We start from the raw sequence: 13496 nt of genomic DNA on the forward strand, positions 1-13496 counted from the left end.
TTAAACATGAATGTTGAACGGTAGGCCTACATAAGCTCCAAACAGCAATTTCATACTTGCTTTTTATGTGTACATACAGAAAATGCTGCTTCTCAATGCCAAGTTCACAGAGCCCTGGCGGTGTGTCAAACATTGAGTATGTTTACATGGGCAACAATACTTTAATACAATTTTAATATGATTAAACAATACTCTGATTAAGAGTCTACCATGTAAACAGCAATTTCTGATTACCTTAATGCGACTAAAGTCATAACTGAACTAAACAGAGATGAAATTAAGACATGTGGAGTATGCATATATTACTGGCATTACTGAAGTAAACACTGCAGTCAAACTATTACAGTCATATAGGACTTTTCGCCATATTTTCCGACAAGATTCACACAGGCGCTGTCAATAAAGGACCACACACACACACACACACACTCACATCGCGAAATGCGGAAGTTTTTTTCTTTCCGTTTGACGAGCGTTATTACATTCTGTAACACTCTCACCAGTCCTTGCTCCTTATTTGCGTCTAATACCCCAGTTTGTCACAGGATAATGAATGAAATGCTCATGAGTTAAAGTGAAACTGCCGAACTGCAGCTAAAGTCAGGCATCCTGCTGATTTGATTCAGAAGGGCACTTTTTTGTCAGACGGCTCACCAGTCAGGTATACATCTGCGCTAAAATATCAAGGTAAAAGTCATTATAGCTTGCGTAGAATAGACCCAGCTCCCAACCCAACTTTGAGAATAGATTAACTGCGATATTTTTTTATCACGCGATAAGAGTCTTGCATTAACGCAGCACGTTAAAGCCAATACCGACCCACCACTAATATATATATATATATATATATATATATATATATATATATATATATATATATATATATATATATATATATATATATATATATATATATATATATATTTGTATTTATCATATTTTTTTTCTGTATATACAAATATATCCATCCATCCATCCATCCATTCATCATCCATCATTCTATATATCTATAAATCCATCCATCTGTCTATATATCTGTAAATCCATCCATCCATTCTATATATACATATACATCCATCATCCATCATTCTATGTATCAAAAATCCAACCATCATTCTATCTATCTATAATCCATCCATCCATCATTCTATAAATCTATAAATTCATCCATCCATCATTATATCTATATGATATATTCTATATATCTATCTATCTATCATCCATCTATCCATCATCCATCCATCATTCTATATATCTATAAATCCATCAATACATCCATCACTCTATATATCTATAAATCCATTTTATATATATCCATCCATCCATCCATCATTCTATATAAATCTTTAAATCCATCCATCCATCCATTCTATATCCATCCTTCCATCATTCTATATATCTATAAATCCATTATATATATATATATATATATATATATATATATATATATATATATATATATATATATATATATCCATCCATCCATCCATTCTATATATCCATCTGTCCAACCATTCATACATCCATCCATCATTTTATATCTCTATACATCCATCCATATATCAGTCCATCCAGTTGTCTATATCCTGTATATTAGTTTTATATACTGTATCCATCTATTGGTCTATATTTTTGTTTATCATAATTCTTTTTTGCCATCCACTTCCATCCAGTTACATGTATTATTGTTATTCATTGTTATTATTATTAATATTAATAATATGATTATTATATCCTTTATTATATCCATTGTTTTTTTTTAAAATAAACTTCTGTTGAGCTAGTTTTCAACTGAACACTAGAATTTTATTTGAGTTCCAATGTGTTTTTAATTTTAACATTCTTGTATTTAAATTGTAAGTGTAAAAAATATTAAGCGTAAATATTAGATCCTGTCTGCTTTCTCGATTCTAATTCTGCTCCATCATTCTATATATCTATAAATCCATCCATCTGTCTATATATCTGTAAATCCATCCATCCATTCTATATATACATATACATCCATCATTCTATGTATCAAAAATCCAACCATCATTCTATCTATCTATAAATCCATCCATCCATCGTTCTATAAATCTATAAATTCATCCATTCATCATATCTATATGACATATTCTATATATCTATCTATCTTCCATCTATCCATCATCTATCTATCCATCATTCTATATATCTCTAAATCCATCAATACATCCATCACTCTATATATCTATAAATCCATTCTATATACATCCATCCATCCATCCATCCATCCATCCAGCATTCTATATAAATCTTTAAATTCATCCATCCATTCAATATCCATCCATCCATCATTCTATATATCTATAAATCCATTCTATATATATATATATATCCATCCATCCATCCATCCATCCATCCATTCACCCATCCATCATTTTATCTATAAATCCATTCTATATTTCCATCTGTCTAACCATTCATCCATCCATCCATCATTTTATATCTCTATAAATCCGTCCATATATCAGTCCATCCAGTTGTCTTTATACTGTATATTAGTTCTATATACTGTATCCATCTATTGGTCTATATTTGTGTTTATCATAATTCTTTTTTGCCATCCACTTCCATCCATTTACATGTATTATTATTATTATTATTATTATTATTATTATTAATATGATTATTATATCCTTTATTATATCCATTGTTTTTTTTATAAACTTTTGTTGAGCTAGTTTTCAACTGAAAACTACAATTTTATTTGAGTTCCAATGTGTTTTTAATTTTAACATTCTTGTATTTAAATTGTAAGTGTAAAAAATATTAAGCGTAAATATTAGATCCTGTTTGCTTTCTCGATTCTAATTCTGCTCATATTAAAGAAGTGAATGTGAAGTGGTAAATAGATTTTTCGGTGTACTTCAGAATAAAACACAGCATGCAGACAAGCACTGAACTCTGTCTGCACTTGCATATTTACGGTTACTTGGTCACGACTGAGCATTTGTTTGTGAGAGTGGAAAGAGAACAGATGTCAAAGGGGAAAATTCCTCACACTACAGACATATTTATGGATCTAAGCCTTTGATTAGTAGTTTGTTTTGGTCTCTCACTCTCTGTCTTCAATCTGTTTTCAGGTGATAAATATCATTAATGCCGCGCAGGAGAGCAGTTCAGTGACGGTAGCGGAAGCTCTGGATCGTGTTCTGGAGATTCTGCGGACCACTGAACTCTACTCACCCCAGCTGGCCTCAAAAGAGGACGATCCCCACACCAATGACCTGGTCGGGGGACTCATGAGTGTGAGTCGAGAGTCAAGTCCGCTGCTTTCTTTTATTCTTGAAGGCATTTATTTGATTCTTTTTTTTATTTTGTTTAATTTTTCTTCTTTAATTTCTTGATTTAATTTTAATTACTGATCCTATTTTATTTTGTTTTATTGTTTGTTTTTTTGTTTTGTTTTGTTTTGTTTTGCTTTTTTATTTTTAATTTTTTAATTTTAATTTTTTTTTTTTGGGCGGGGGTTGTTTTTGTTTGTTTGTTTGTTTGCTTTGGTTTTGTTTGGTTTGATTGGTTTTGTTCGGATTTTTGTTTTGTTTGCTTTGGTTTTGTTTGGTTTTTTGTTTTGTTTGGTTTGGTTTGGTTTGGTTTGGTTTGGTTTGGTTTTGTTTTGTTTTGTTTTGTTTTGTTTTGTTTTGTTTTGTTTTGTTTTGTTTTGTTTGTTTTGTTTTGTTTTGTTTTGTTTTGTTTGTTTTTTTTGTTTTATTTTGTTTTGTTCTTAAAATTCTTAATTGTATCTGTTTTATTTAAAACATTTTATTTATTTATTTTTTGCAGATATTTTTTTATTTCTAACTCTTAAGTGCATTCATTTCATTACCAACCCATACTTTATTTTATTTTTATTTATATTTTTTTATTTTTTATTTTATAACCCTTTGGGGAACAATTCATTTTAGGTTATAATGTATAGTAGGATATATTTTATATTATTTAATTTAATCTTATTTTAGTGTATGTTTTATATTTATATTTTTTATTTTAAAGGGAACATAGTTTACCTCTTTTTTATGATTTAATATTAATATTATTGTTCTTCTGAGTGTGCCAGTTTAGCTTCAGTTTAAAACACAATTCAGATTTTTTTATTATAATGTGTTAAAAAGTGTCATGTTGGGGGCGTGTCCACAGTTCGCTGATTTAGGGGTGTGTTGCTTCACATGTAAATTAGTTTCGGCTTCCCGCCCAACGTAACAAGGGGGCGGAGCCATGAGCTCACCCGCTCTGTGTTTGCAACAGACAAACATGAAGTGTCCTGAATCGTCGCGCCACGCATTTTTGAATTCTAAACATAGGTTTCTATCAGGGTACACACAATGGCAATTCAAGTCTGCAGCGGTCCGCAGCGCCCAGCCGTCGACTTGAAGCACCGTTGTGTGTACCCTGATAGAAACCTATGTTTAGAATTCTAAAACCCATGGCACAGCGTCAGGTGCAACAGCGCCTAGTTAAGATCACAGGGAGCTTCTGTGATCGCGAGAAATGCAAACGACTGAAGTATAAGGTAGACTCAATGAGAAGTACACATGTTTGCAAACCTACCTAAAGATACAACCAATAATTCCGATTAGAGTGATAATGTGGAGAATATTGATCTTGTGTTGAGCCCAATGAGCCTTGCATCTAAAAATAGAGCTAGGGTTTTCCTTTAGTGATATTGCTTCGACTCACGCTGAAAATGGTGGACGTGAATCAACAAACTGAGGATATGATGACGCGCCTGTCAATCAATATTGGTGGGCGGGGGGACCGCACTCCTACGTAAAGTTGCGGTCGGTTTGAAAACTGCTCCAATTGGTCCACCGTTTTTTATGTTGTTAAATTGAAAAAAAGCACTGGGTGTGCTTATATCACCCCAATATGACAGTCTATACACTATACATGCACATATGTCTGTCCAAACAGCTTGAAAAGTAGATTTTTTACCATAGGTGCCCTTTAAAGCACAAGACACTCCTGCTTTCCATCATTTTGTGCACTAAACATTGCGCAAAAGACTGCAGATGTCATCTTACACCCATCTGTTATAACCTGAAAATGCTCTTCAAACACGTTCAGCACAAAGACATCATAAACATTAGCGATCAATGTCAAACAGCTGAGACATTTCACCTGTACTTACATAAAATCCCGAGCAGATTTTTTCAGCAGAGAATCATCATTACGGCACAAATTGGAAATGGACTCTTGTATATGGCGTGTGACTAGATGCGAACGCTTGTATTTTTGGTGGCACAGATGCATTGAGCTGCATGCGTTCTGGCACACGCTGGTTCACAGTTAGCCAGCAGTCTGTGTTTACACCGCAGTCTCACTGTCTGCCATCTACACGTCTCTTACACTTACAAACCAGATCGCAATGTTTCACACAAGCACAGAGCTGTTAGACTGCAACATAATGCTTTTCTTACTAGAGTTTTTGTCTAGTTTCTAGTCCAAATATCTTACAATTCTAAAATTAAGAAGCATTTTCTAGACAAGAAAAAAAAATTGTCAAAGTCAAGTGAGATTTTCCTTAATGTCCACATGAACCAGAAGCTGCGACTGCTTGTTTTTTTTTTTTTTTCCATATTATGATCAGTGGCGGGAATAACAGAGCTATAAATAAACAGCAATGTTTTTTTTTCAGTAATGAGTGATGAGTGTCAAACTCACAAAACACCCAATTTGCACCACAGGATGTCTAATCCAATGTTTGCATTGACTTTACATGTAAATCACTCGCGCTTCACCCGTGTCTGCTTACTGCACAGGCTGCAAAACACCCCCTGCCCCCATGTAATGCAATGTTTGTGAGGGCGCAGGTGAGACGTCATTTTTCGAGAGAGCCTCAATACATCACATGCACTGCGTTTGCAACGTCTATAAGTCATGTAAAACATTTAATTACAAACTGAAATAAAAATATTTGGATTATATGGTTTTGAGGCTGCGCAGTGGGTAGCACGTTCGCCTCACAGTAAGAAGGTCGCTGGTTCGAGCCTCGGCTGGGTCAGTCTGTGTTTCTGTGTGGAGTTTGCGTGTTCTTCCCGTTTTCACGTGGGTTTCCTCCGGGTGCTCCGGTTTCCCCCACAAGTCCAAAGACATGCGGTATAGGTGATTTGCATAGTCTAAATTGCCCGTGGTGTATGTGTGTGAATGAGTGTGTATGGATGTTTGCCAGTGATAGATTGCAGCTAGAAGGGCATCCGCTGCGTAAAACATATGCTGGCGCTTCATTCCGCTGTGGTGACCCCAGATTAATAAAGGGCTAAGCCGAAAAGAAAATTAGTGAATTATATGGTTTGGATTTTGATGTTTTATGAGATTATTTATATTTTTCGCGATTATTTTGTGTTTAATTAAGAATTTTGCAGGATTGCAAAAATGTATGACTTTTTGTTGATTTTGCGTTGGATTCAGTGATCGCAAAATTGCAAAAAACTATGGGGTCTGTTTATTGTATCGTGCAATGGTACAAAATGCCCAGGAAAAAAAGGGTCTCTCTGCGTCGGTGACAAGTAATTCTAAACTAATGAAGCACCTCACGTCGTCCTATGCCGGCACAAAATGAGTGACTACGGGTGATAACGTGAGCTATGCTACTAAAGGACTACATCAAAGCAAATAAAACTTAATTTGCTTCACCGCAAACAATTATTACTCAGACAGAACTAAACAAAATAATATCTAGATATATAGTTGAGGACATGCTGCCGTTGTCTCCGACATTGTCCCACAACAACATTAAAAAAGTGTAGATTAGTGTACAATGTTTACAATTTATTTTATAGTCATTTGACAATTTAGATTTTTTTTTAAGTAACGCAATAGTTACTTTGCTTGGTAATTAGTTACTTTTCTAATTATGTAACTCAGTTACTATTTGTGAGAAATAACTAGTAACAATAACTAATTACTCTTTTAAAGGAATGTGTCCAATAGGGTTGGGCGATGTCGACCACTTTGGGATCGTACGATGTCTAAAGTAAAACATCGCGATGCACGATGGCATCGTCATCGTAGGTGGCTGTGTATTAATTATTTATGGATAATTAATGAATTCATAATGAATTAATTATTGGTAGCCTACCGTTTCTACTACCTGACCCACATGGTCTTTGTTTTACTCATAACCAAATCATAAATAAATAAAGATAAGTTACACACAAATTACCACCTGTCAATCACTTTTTCCACGGGACTAAGGCATGAATAGGCAGAGTGATCTGTGTCGTTATAATGGCGTCGACAAACTTGGTTGGTAAAAAGGTGCACAACCAACAGTATCTGAGGTTTTCACTAAAATGAAAGTGAAAGATTGAAGCAGTGTACTGATGCTGTGACACGTTATCTGATAGATTCTAAAGACTGAAGAGTCGTTAGAGACAAGATTCATTAAATATCATGTTTAACAACTATAGTGAGAGGCGATCCAGCGGTACATCCTTAATAAACTGTCCAGCATGCACTGCTCTCTGGGGTTTGTACTGCTGGCTGCCTGGAGCTCAGACGTGTGCGTATGCTGCTGTGCATGCTTGTGTGTGTGTTCTGTGTGGTCACGTCATGTGTTTTCAGCGGTACAGTGTGGATAGAGAGCTGTTCAGAAATGCTAGATGAAACGGCAATGTGGACGTGGATCGCTTTTGTTCTAAAATGCTATTTTAAAATGTATGTTTCGCAAGTGAGATGCTGCTGGCAGGGTGGAGGATCGCAGTACTGGCTCAGCATCGTGATGTCTATCGGCCTTCAGTGATGGACGACGGCATCGTCTATCGACCCAACCCTAGTTCCAAACACTGATTATGACACAGTTCCCAGAGTATTAATATTCCCAGGAATATTAAGTGAGAAAACAGTGGGCGTGGCTTGTTTTTTTCTAATGTGAGCTGATTGGCTCAAGCAAGCATTTCATTCAGAAAGATCGGGAAAAGGGTTTGGGGAGAGTTATTAGAACCTAATAGACTCCTCCTCCTCAACATTTCTTTTTGTTGTCAAAACTGATAGTTGGAGGGGCGTGGTTAAGTATGTTAGCCACACCCATTACCTCAGACTGACCTAATCTCAGAATTGAACTGAAAACAAACAGGAAGTGGATTTTCAGACCTTAATTTTAGATTACAAGAGCAAACAATTTGTCTTAATGACATGCACAGATGAAGTGTTCACTACAAAACTAGCTATGTGAGCTAACAAATGTCAATACGGTTAGTTTGGATTTCATGTGTACTTTAAAACTAGGGAAATAATCAGCCAGTGGGGTAAGTGAAAGGCTTCCTCTCATAATGTCACGTTTCTCTGCCTCATGAATGTCAAGCGGATGCACAAATCTCCAGAGTTCAGATCAGCTTTTACAGTGAGGGGTCAAAGGTCCACCACTGCAGCTGCAGGCCTGTGTGTGTGCGCCTGTGTGTGTGCGCCTGTGTGTGTGTGTGTGTGTGTGTGTGTGTGTTTGTGTGTGTTTTGTGTGTGTGTGGTAGTTTGTGTGCCTGTGTGTACGTATGAGTGTGTCTTTTTGTTAGTGTGTGTCAGTTTGCCTGTATTTTTGTCTGTGTGTGTGTGTGCGTGTGCGTGTGCGCGCACCTGTGTGTGTTTTTTTTGTGTTTGTGTGTGTGTGTGTGTGTGTGGTAGTTTGTGTGCCTGTGTGTATGTATGAGTGTGTCTCTTTGTGAGTGTGTGTCTGTTTGCCTGTGTTTTTGTGTGTGCGTGTGTGCGCGCCTGTGTGTGTTTTTTGTGTGTTTGTGTATGTGTGTGTGTGTGTGTGTGTGTGTGTGTTTATGTGTGTGTGTGTGTGTGTGTGTGTGTGTGTGTGTGTGTGTGTGTGTGTGTGTGTGTGTGTGTGTGGTAGTTTGTGTGCCTGTGTGTACGTAAGAGTGTGTCTCTTTGTTAGTGTGTTTCTGTTTGGGTGTGAGTGTGTGTGTGTGTGTGCGTGTGTGTGTGTGTGTGTTTGTGTGTGTGTGTATGAGTGTCTGTGTTTTTGTTTGTGTGATAGTGTCTGTTTATGTGTATGTTTGCGTGTGCCGTGTGTGTGTGTTAGAGTCTCTGTATATATCCGTGTCTGTCTGTCTGTCTGTCTGTGTGTAAGTGAGTGAGTGAGTGTGTGTGTTATTGTCTGTGTATGTGTGTGAGTGTATATATGTACAGTATGTGTGTGTTAGTCTGTGTATGTACAGTATACATGCATGTGTGTGTGAGTGAGTGAGCGTGTTAGTGTCTGTCTATGTATGTGTGTGACTGTGTCTATGTGTGTGTGTGACTGTGTATTTGTTGTGCGTATATGTGTTGTGCGTATATGCGTACATGCATGACTATGACACACACACACACACACACACACTAGAGTGTGATTATCCTGCATCTGCTTCATCTCACACAGAGTTTGTTTTAAGTGCTGGATGAGTGAAGCTGAGTCTGGATCAGTTTTTCAGTGTGTGTTTAATATCTCGCAGCTCTGATAAACGGCTCTTCTGAGAGAGAGAGAGTGAATTATGGCTAGCGTGGCAGTGCACTGCTTTAGTCTGCTGTTATGATTATGTTGGCTGGAAACAATATTGTGGCCTTTTCTCTTTCATTTCACTCAGATATACTGTTGTGTGTTTCTTCTTCACTGCAGGACGGACTCAGAAGGCTCTCTGGGAATGAGTACGTCTTCTCCAAAAGTGCTTTACAAAGTAAGTTCTAGTGCTGAAAATCATTATTGCAAAATAACTTTTGAATAAACTATTTTTAAAGAAAATTTGTTTAAGAGGTGGTCCACAGTGTATTTTTAAAGCTTGGTTGTGTTTATAAGATGCAAAGCAATGTGTGCTCATGCTTCACTTATAGAAAATCAGGTTATTTTTTCACATATCTTACTTTGTTTAAATACAGCTACTCAGCTAACATGAAAACCACTGTCATATTTCCTACTTCCTCCGAAAGGCCCGCCCTCAAGAGGCTGTGATTGGTTAGCTAACATAATGTTCTGTGATTCGCAGATCGGCTCCACATCACTACGTCCCTACGTCACGTCCCTACAATTACGCGCTTTTGAACCGTGTATCTTTTTGAACCATATCAGTTGAAAACGGAGACAGAAAATCAGACAGAAAACAGAGCACACAGCTGAACCTCATCCCTGCTCTCTAAAATAAATTCTGTGTTTTTCATATATATTCAGAATAAACATGTGTAGGTAATGTAAAACGTTCACATATCTTATATTGTTATTTGAGATGTAGAATGCAGCGAAAAAGGACGCATGGAGAGACACTGAAAGCGTCCACATAGAGAGATACTGCAGCGCTGGTGAAGATTGTGGGTGTTTACATCAGTTTGACTGATAAATATGAATTTGAAGCTAAATTGTTAGCTGTGCCGAACAGCATTTCTGTTGTTTACATCCTTGTTTACGTCCTCGCTACAGCACACCATTAACACTTAAAACTGTGCATGTAAAAGTAGTATTTTAGTAAATAAAAACACTCACAGGTTGTGGCTCACAATCCACAGCTTCTTCTGTTGAAGGAGTTTTAGCCGAATCCAACACTGAACTGAGAGAGATTCTGGAAGCTGTCCTTTGTCAAATGTTAGCCTTATATCTTTTTTAATATACTTCTCTGGAACATAATTAAAATTAAATTGTAAGCACGTCTCTCTTTGTGTTGAATCCTTTGGAATAGTGTTAATTTTGTCTAAATAAAGCTGATCTAATTTTGTTTAAATAAAACAGTCTAATTAAAATATGAAATATAGCTTTTCCACTGAAAACCAAAAATTAGATATGCAGTGTTTATTTATATCATAAGTAATATGTCAAATTATGTGTCAGCAAGAACAGTAGACTACTGAAAATGTAGGACCTTGCAATTATTTAGCAAACTCTTTATTTTACCATGGTAAACTACTGGTCTTTTTAACCAGTCTGTTGAACAGTTTCATGCAATTAAATCTTTAAAAGGGCTTAAAATAGTTCAGCTCCACTTTGCAATTGCAATGTTAGTCTATAGCAAGCTTTACTGTTGTACAGTGTGTTACAGTACATGGTGCTCAGCTGTATAGCACTGGGTAAATAAGTAAAGTAATGACATATGACTGGCAAATGATAATGTGTTATCTTGTAAAATGTGCACTCAGTCCCATGGCTCTGTTAACTCACATTAACACTTATTTCTTCAATTCAAGGCAGTTTCGTTAGAATGCGACTCACTGATAAGTGGACATTATAACACTACAGTATCATTACATCCTTAAAGTAAGAAATAATCACATAATCGCAAAATGACGACCTGAGTAAAGCCGTTTTTGTTTTGTGGCAGAGGTACACTGTAAATGGCTGTTGTCATGATGATCGCGGGAGACGCCGACAGCGCACGTGAACCCAGCGTGAGTTTGATCAGGCCAGCTAAACTGTAGCCGCAGCTAATATGAAACAACTCCTCACAAAAATGAATGCCATTATCATGTTACCGATGTAACAATGTTTAATGTACAACCTAATGGCGTCTCTAAAGGTCAGCGAGAGGTTACACTGTTAAGCAAAAACACACACTCGGCTAAATAAAAAAAGATCGAGTTTACTGTGAAGAAGTTCGGGATGATTCCCTGGCCTGATGTCGCTTTACAGCATTCACGAAAATTATGACGAAAATTTTTCAGCAACGAAATTAACACTGCTTTGGAAGCCCAAATACAGAAACAGAACGAGCTCTGTGGAAATAGCAGCATTTGGATGGCATTTTAGCTTTCTCTACTGTAACACTACAGCACATCTGACCGTGCCTTTTTGCTGCATGTGGTATATGCACATGGTGAAGCGTTTATGATCTCACTAGCCCGGATGTATTTTTTTTGTAGTCCTTAAACTTCCTGTGCTGTAGGCTTTGCTAAGGTAACTCTATAAAAGCCAATGTCTGCCTTTGCATTGAACTTTGAGCATCTTACATTCAGAGATGTTGTTTATGTTCTCACAGCTACATTACACATCAACTAAAGTTTAAAATATGATATCGTAGTGGACCACAACCCTAGAATAAATTTTAAAAACTTACTTTACCTTCTTGGGTTATACAACACATGCTGTTTATTAAATGGTGGTATATTAATTTTCTATAAAAAAAAACATGTAAACAAGATTAATTCTAAAGTGTACACATAATAGTAAGAAAACATCTAAAGGGCTGAAAATAAAGAGCAATGGTTTGTGCGTAAGTTTATATTAAATTATTGGCAAGGCAAGTTTATTTATATAGCACATTTCATACACAATGGTAATTCAAAGTGCATTAAATAAACAAGAATAAAAGAAACAAGAAAAAATAATAACAACAAAGATTAAAAACAGATTAAAATGTGTTACAGTTTTTTACCTTTGGTTTGAAACAGAAATTACATTCTCAAAATTCTAAGATCATTTGGCAAAACAATGTTAGCACAACACGATAGCTCACTTGCAAAAGCTCATATGTCTCCAAAAACAGTTCACTCATGTATCAAAACTAAATTCCCTTCCCATATAAAAAGTCAGTGCCACGAAAATGGCAAATATCCTTCTCAATTGCTTTGGCTCATTTCTTGAAACAGACCGGACATTCTCAACACAAAATTAATGTTGATGGTTCAGCACAACACCATGGTTCACCTGCAACAGCTCATACCTTTCCTAAAACAGTTCACTCATGTGTCAAAACTAAATTTCCTTCTCATTTGAACAGTCGGTGCCCCCAAAATGCTTCGTCCCTTTGGCAGTGTGTAGGCACTGCAAGTCAAAATGATTAGATGTTTTGTCACTATCGCAGAGGACCATTGAAATATCCCTCATGTCCACCTTACAGTCTTAGCCCAGTCCTTCATTGACAATGGTTGACAAAAAAAAATGTACAGTTTTTGTCTAGCTAACAGAATGAAATTGTGTATAAAACTGAAAAAAGAAATAGGATTTTAGAAATAGGATTTTCTAATTTCCATACATCCGAATAAAACAAAATATACTGTAATATAAACACACAAACAAAAAGCAATGAAAATAATATGCAGCCTACAGTGCTTAATTGTTTATCTTGAGATGTGTGAAATTCCTCCTTTGTTAGTCGAGTTCTAGTTTCACCTGACTTTCAGTTGCTGTAACAAATGTATCAAATGTTCCACGGATTCATAGATGGTATTCACGGTATTATGTTCTTGACTGATTTTGACAATTGAACAGACTATTGTGCATGTAATGACTTATACAATGGAATGACGCTGACATATTTTGGAGAGAACAACCATTGAACTGAGAATCAACAATCAGTTTAGATCAACTAGATCTATTCACTTGGAAATTGTGCTAAATGTCGGCTACCTGTACTTAATCATTTGCTAAGATGCACTTAGACATTTGCAAGTTGATGAAATGAATAAGAAGATCAAGTCTGTTGTAAACAATCGGCAAGTGGTTTGGAGGTTTGTCCTTGTTGTTTTGAGATGTTGTAATTTCTGTTTCAAGAAATGAGCCAAAACAATGGAGA

General features: G+C 36.2%; 1 protein-coding gene across 1 annotated transcript in view; it reads left to right on the forward strand.

Moving 5' to 3' along the window:
* Nucleotides 1–13496, forward strand: part of pde8b (phosphodiesterase 8B) — a 105341-nt gene that overhangs the window by 77188 nt on the left and 14657 nt on the right. The window contains exons 14-15 of the mRNA XM_056446719.1: nt 3108–3272; nt 9623–9680. Coding sequence (XP_056302694.1) covers nt 3108–3272; nt 9623–9680 — 223 coding nt within the window. The remainder of the gene's footprint in view (nt 1–3107; nt 3273–9622; nt 9681–13496) is intronic.

This window comes from Danio aesculapii, chromosome 21, assembly GCF_903798145.1.
Source record: "Danio aesculapii chromosome 21, fDanAes4.1, whole genome shotgun sequence".
Taxonomy (NCBI): domain Eukaryota; kingdom Metazoa; phylum Chordata; class Actinopteri; order Cypriniformes; family Danionidae; genus Danio; species Danio aesculapii.